At 41.4% G+C, this 6,399-nt stretch overlaps 1 protein-coding gene across 1 annotated transcript; it reads left to right on the forward strand.

The window, feature by feature from the left end:
• The first annotated feature begins 3,981 nt into the window (after positions 1-3,981).
• Positions 3,982-6,094, forward strand: LOC108232510 (homeobox protein six1b). Its single transcript, XM_017410373.3, has 2 exons — positions 3,982-4,827; positions 5,401-6,094. Exons 1-2 carry the CDS (start codon positions 4,268-4,270, stop codon positions 5,693-5,695), a joined length of 855 nt encoding a protein of 284 aa, XP_017265862.1. The 5' UTR covers positions 3,982-4,267; the 3' UTR covers positions 5,696-6,094.
• Positions 6,095-6,399: the final 305 nt, after the last annotated feature.

A 6,399-nucleotide genomic window follows, 5' to 3' on the forward strand; every position in this document is an offset into this window, starting at 1 on the left:
GGTATTTCCCGAAGAGAAAAACACCACGCTGAAACAGGAGCAGACCATGTGAGCTCTGAAGTGACCAGATCATGAACACACACACACACACTGCTGCACAACTAAAACACAAACAACTCATCCTCCCAGGAGTTACATTCTGACTTGTATGACAGCATTGTCATAGCGCCCCCTCCCTGCCAAGAAGGCACACATAGTAGCTGCAGTTTAAATCCTTCATTTTGTTTGTCTGTCTGGTTTGTTTATTTACCCAAGCCAGGAAAAAAAAGAGGCTCTTTAAAACAAATGTCTTCATCTGTACACCCCGGGTGTGTTTACCAAAAGCAGGGAACTGTAAAAGCCGAGGTCTTAATTGCATATTTGTGGAGGTGGTCCTCTGAGGAAATGATTTTGATGGTTGTGGGTGGGGGGGTTGGGGGAGCTATAACCCTGGTGCACTTGTACCAGGTCTACTTTTCCAACATGACAGGAAACTCTGTTAAGCTGATAATTGCGGCTCCAATTTCATTTAACTCACTCATGTCAACAGTTGTGTTTTGTTTTGAGAGAAGGACCTGTCTCTCGCTCTCTGTTTTTGGCTCTTCTCACCACCAAATAAAGCGCTTCAGCTCCTAATCAAAGACATCCGAAATTCAGCAGAAACCCAAGATTCGAGATACTTTATTTGCGGCATGTGTACTTTAAAGTACTCACTGCAATGACATGGAGACGGGTTATAAAAATCACAAAAGTTAGGAACAAATTTATACTTTTTTCACCCTTAAATTAACACATTAAAGGCAAAATTTGGGAAAGTCTGCCAGCTACCACGTGTGTTTGTTTACATATGGAAACAGCCGAAGTGACTGAAAATAGCTCAACAACATCCTCGGAGTAGCTGTTTAGTATCGAGAAGTCTGACAATACTGATATATTGGAGCATAGAGTTTTTGAGTAAAATATGCAGATAAAAGTGCTTTGTTTACATTGAGTACACACCCGCATTTCAGAATTGCAGTTCAGTATATTTTAAAAAAACTACTGGAGTAAACTCCTTCAAACTGCTTCATTTTATAAAGTTCCTTTTTTTTACATTTGGTTTTACATTTTGCAATCAGTACCTTTAAAAAAGTAACACACAGTCAAATGTATCCTGGACCATTTTTTTTTTAAATTAGAAAATAATGAGGCAAAGGTTTTACAATAGTTACTCATTTATTGCTAAATCAGTTAAATAAACCAGTTAAACATTGATTATATAATAAAAGAAATGATTTGAAAAATTTATTTTCTGATATGTTAGAATGCATCTGAATTTTGTTTAGGGTTACCTTTTTTTAAAATATAAAAAAAATTTGCTCCAATCCTCAGGAAAATAAATCTAAAATTCTTCTTATAGATTAAAATAAATTAAACAGTTTTGTTCCAGTAAAAACAGCTGAAATACCACTTTGGGACTCAAATGGAGTGAAAACCATCTGTTCATTGAGCAGTTTCAGTTTTCCTCCATATTAAAAAAAAAGAAGAAGTAAAGCCTCAGACGCAGACTTTTTGATGATGACATTTTTATGGAGTGTTTTTCATCGTTTTGAGTTGAGCTTTTTCTTTTTGTGTCAGTGCTCTGGTGTGTTTTTTTCCTCTGTTGTTCTACGAATGTACGAATTCCCATTTCTCTATAACAATGTGACACAAATGATGGGGGAGAGGGAAAAAAAATCCCCTAGATTCAGATCCAAGATAAATAAGTGGTGGATGGCTTTAAAAAAAGAACACTGCAGCTTTAAATATAGGATTTATTTTATCTTAAAGTAAAAGCAATGAATCTTTTCTGCTTGTAAGCCCCATTTTTCCCCCTGTTATGAGTGAGGAATGATCGCCTACCCAAGTATTGCTTTACTTGTCGGGTTCTGTGGAGCCCAGCAGTGGCCGAGGCAGAGGAGGAGGAGGAGGAGGAGGAGGAGGAGGAGGAGGAGAGTCCACATCTTGAAATAATCTCGCCCCCCGGGCTGCTCGGGTTAAAGGAGGAGGCGCAGCGCAATGTGGTAGAGATATTAGAGAAACCCGAGAGGCGCTCATCAGACAGCTCATTTACTGAAGCACTGAGGTTTTACGCAGCCAGAGACCCGGCCTGTGGGTCCACTTCAACATATTCCACTCAATATCCTGCTACACACACGCCTAAGCCTCATCAAGCGCATAAAATATCCAAATAAGGCTAATTAAACCCTTAATTCTGGCCATATTTATCATTTTATTAGACATGTTTTTTCCTGCAGACTGATACAGTTTTTTTTAAAGAATTAAAATATGAAAAAAAAAAAAGGTACTCATTGGAAACAATAAAATCAAACATAAAACATTGTTATCCTGATCTATGGTGCAGTTCAAAAGAGTTTACTCCAGTAGATTTCCAAATATTTTTGACATGCTATTCAGACATGCTGGTAAGCACTCAGTGTCAACAAAGCCGAACCTGCAGGAAAATTTGTCCAGATTTTTTCTTTATTTTATGATTTGTTTTTAGCTGTGAGAAGCTATAAGGCATGTTACAGACTAAAGTGTAATTTTTATTTCATTATTTTTGCTGCTGCTTCATTTGAATCAATACTTTAAAACACGAATATGCTAAACTTTGTAAATATTTTTATTTTTTATTAATATTAGCAGTGCAAGTTTATAAATGGAGCAACCCCTGAAATAAACCAAGATTTGCCCCCCATGTTTTGTCCATATTCTTACAGGATTCATTTCAAACAAACTGGGATTTTTTTATTTTATATATTATATTATATTGTCTGTTTTTGCAGCACAGCAACAAAAAAGCGCAACATATTTTCATCTGACAATTTAAAAGAAAACACTAATATGAGTTTTTAATGAGGATTTTTACAGCAGAACCTAGTTCCGTGGAAGAAATTGAAAGAGAGCTCAGTTTCAGACTCTGGTGCAGATAAAGAAATATGATCCATGGAGCTCAAACCAACAACTGCACCACCAAGAACCGGTGTCGCTCAGAACTCATTTACTAATGGATTGGTTTAGTGTTTCAGCCCGCAGAAAAACACTGGAGCCAGTGTGGTGCCCGTCTAATCTCTGAAATATAAATGTGGACAACAGGCGAAGGACCTCTTCACCAACACGTGATGGATGCAGAAATAAAACTGGAGAGGCTTGACTCTGTTTTTTTAAGTTATTATTTATTTCTCCTCCATGGAACATTTATTATCATTTCAAACGGGTCCGGATTGATAAATGATGGATTTCTGCTTTGCAACTTCATTCAGAAGTGATTTGAAATTAGAAGATTTTGAGCCAATTATCTCTCGAGCTTCATATCAATCCGTCTCTAACTCACACACACACGCACACACGCGCGCACACACACTCTTAAGTGGCTGAGTTCCGTCTGGTGGTCTATGGCCCATAACTCGTTTGGCAGGTAGTATAGGTTGCTCATAAAGGCGCATAATGGACCTGACTATCATCAGAACTTATTAAATTATATCACCTCATAAAATAAACGGCTCCAGCAATCAAAAAGTGCGGATACAGCTTTTTTTTCGATTTGAGTGTGTTTTTAGGTGATAGTCCTCCTTATGCAGATAAATAAAGCAGAAAGTGGACTTATTTTTGGTAAAACGACATCAAAATGACTTGCTTGTTTAATTAACTCATCTATTTTAACTTATTGCTTCTTTACACTGCCTGTTTCAAGTGGATGCACATGTTTTAGGTTTGTAACACTTTGATTTAATAGGTTGATGTTTTGTTTTTTTCCTTTGGAGATTCCTCTGGTTTGTCTCACACAAGCTGTCCACGATCTCCATTTTAAGGAGATATTCAGAAACACGTGAGCGCGCACTTTTTAGGAGCTCTGTAATAATTGATTAGTGTTTAGGTGCTGCCCTGCTCCCTCGGCTGAAGCGGGGAGAGGGACTGTGGGGGCGGGAGGTGGGAGCGCTCCTATTTCAGCCCCTGACGCACTGCCTCTGGGGAGGAAACGGAGCTGCAAACTCAGTCCTGCTCTGCTGTACAGGGTGCAGGGCAGAGGGAGAGCCAATCACCGAGACGCACGGGCTCCCTTTAAGCCTGACATATCTCCAACAGGAACAAATTGTCCCAACAATCAACATCCCCAATCTGCTGCGCGCATCAGGAGGTTGGAGAGGAGTGGATACGGACTACAGGCCTGACGGGCTGCGCTGAGGCAACAAGCCGAACGATTTTAGGACAGCACGCCGCTTTGGATAGCCAAGATTTCTGCGCGGAGGACTGAGCTCTGGACACCATGTCAATATTACCGTCCTTCGGCTTCACGCAGGAGCAAGTGGCGTGCGTCTGCGAGGTGCTGCAGCAGGGAGGAAACCTGGAGAGGCTCGGCCGCTTCCTGTGGTCTCTGCCCGCCTGCGACCACCTCCACAAGAACGAAAGCGTCCTGAAAGCCAAGGCGGTGGTCGCCTTCCACCGGGGGAACTTCAGGGAGCTCTATAAGATCCTGGAGAGCCACCAGTTCTCGCCGCACAACCACCCGAAGCTGCAGCAGCTGTGGCTGAAGGCGCACTACGTGGAGGCGGAGAAGCTGCGCGGCCGGCCGCTCGGCGCCGTCGGGAAGTACCGGGTGCGGAGGAAATTCCCGCTGCCCCGCACCATCTGGGACGGCGAGGAGACGAGCTACTGCTTCAAGGAGAAGTCCCGGGGCGTCCTGAGGGAGTGGTACACGCACAACCCCTACCCGTCCCCGCGGGAGAAGAGGGAGCTGGCCGAGGCCACGGGGCTGACCACCACGCAGGTCAGCAACTGGTTCAAAAACAGACGGCAGAGGGACAGAGCCGCAGAGGCCAAGGAGAGGTACGGTCCAACAAACCTGCCCGGGATTACACTTTTCAAAAAAGCAGATGAAGCACGCGTTAAAGTACATATTACTTTGGCAATTTTCAGGAAACAAAGTAAAACATGAGCTGACTAAATCAGCTCCAGCATAATTTATTTTATTCCAAATATAAGCTTGTTTTTATTCTTTCTGTTGAAGTGTTTGGTGTTGTCAGATGATGTGATTTTACCTGCTCACAACAGCTGAAAACGCAAAGGATGATGAAGACATGCCTTATAGCTTTACTTGGATTTTTATTTTATTTTTTAGAACAGTGTTCAAATACGAAATTTGTCAAATTAGGTAGCAGAATAAAAGCACTTCTTTCATTAAACATGCAGCAAAAAAACCCGAATCCAGATCAGATTAAAATCAGCGCAAAGCGCAAAAAGACGCGTTTTGCTCTCGAGCGAGGCCTAAATTTGGTCCCAGTTTCCCTGCAGCTCGCCTGTGCGCCATTCCTTCAGCTCAATCTGAAGGAATAAAATAAAATAAAGTTCCTTTTTTGTGCACACCTCTCTGACTTTCTCTCCTCTTGCTGTCACCCGCAGAGAGAACAGCGAAAACAACAACGCGGGCGGCAACAAACAGAACCAGCTCTCCCCGCTGGATGGAGGAAAGTCTCTCATGTCCAGCTCGGAGGACGAGTTTTCTCCACCCCAGAGTCCCGACCAGAACTCTGCGCTTTTGCTCCAGGGCAACATGAGCCACCCTGGGGCCTCCTCGTACCCCATGTCCGGCCTGGGGGCCCCACAGCCGGTGCACGGCATGCACGGACACCCACACCAACTGCAGGACTCCTTGTTGGGACCTCTAACCTCCAGTCTTGTGGATTTGGGCTCTTAAAGAAGCTGATTCTTCTATTTTACGAAAACAGAACAAAAAAAAAAAGGAAGCGAACTGATAACTGTATCAGATTGAACACATGTATAAAATAACACTATTGTAGCCTAACTTCTAATAATATAGACTGACTTATCTGTCGTTAAATTTTGGTTAGAAATGAACTCCTTAACGCGCTTAAATCACATCCCCTCTGCTGGAGATTTTTTTTCTTCCAGAAAACACACAAAACGGACCTTTATGAAACACTTACCGGGACTGCCTATTTGCTTAATTTATGATTTTTTTGTTTTGTTTTGTTAAAACATCAAGAAAAAAATATAGCGACCGTCTTCGATGGAAACTAAGAAGTAACGTTTTCATTAGAGTCCCGTTAGTTTCCAATAAAACAAAAGCATTGCATTTGTCTCTGTGTTATTTGTATAAAACATAGACAGTAATTTATTCTGTGCATTTCGGTTCCATTCCTAATTATTACATAAATCGTTTTGGAACTGAAAATAAAAAAAGCTTTATTAGTCCGAGCTTTAAAGAAACTATATATAATTCTGTTTTTTATAATCTCAAATAGAAAAAAAAGTAAACAGATCCACGTTGGTGGGATTTAAATTTTTAAGAGTCGTTTTGCATGAGAGATTAAACTCTGCGGGTTCTTTTTTCCCCTTTTCAATAATAAACAAAAGAGCCATGAAGGGAAATTCAGATTC

Source organism: Kryptolebias marmoratus, linkage group LG10 (genome assembly GCF_001649575.2).
Source record: "Kryptolebias marmoratus isolate JLee-2015 linkage group LG10, ASM164957v2, whole genome shotgun sequence".
NCBI lineage: Eukaryota > Metazoa > Chordata > Actinopteri > Cyprinodontiformes > Rivulidae > Kryptolebias > Kryptolebias marmoratus.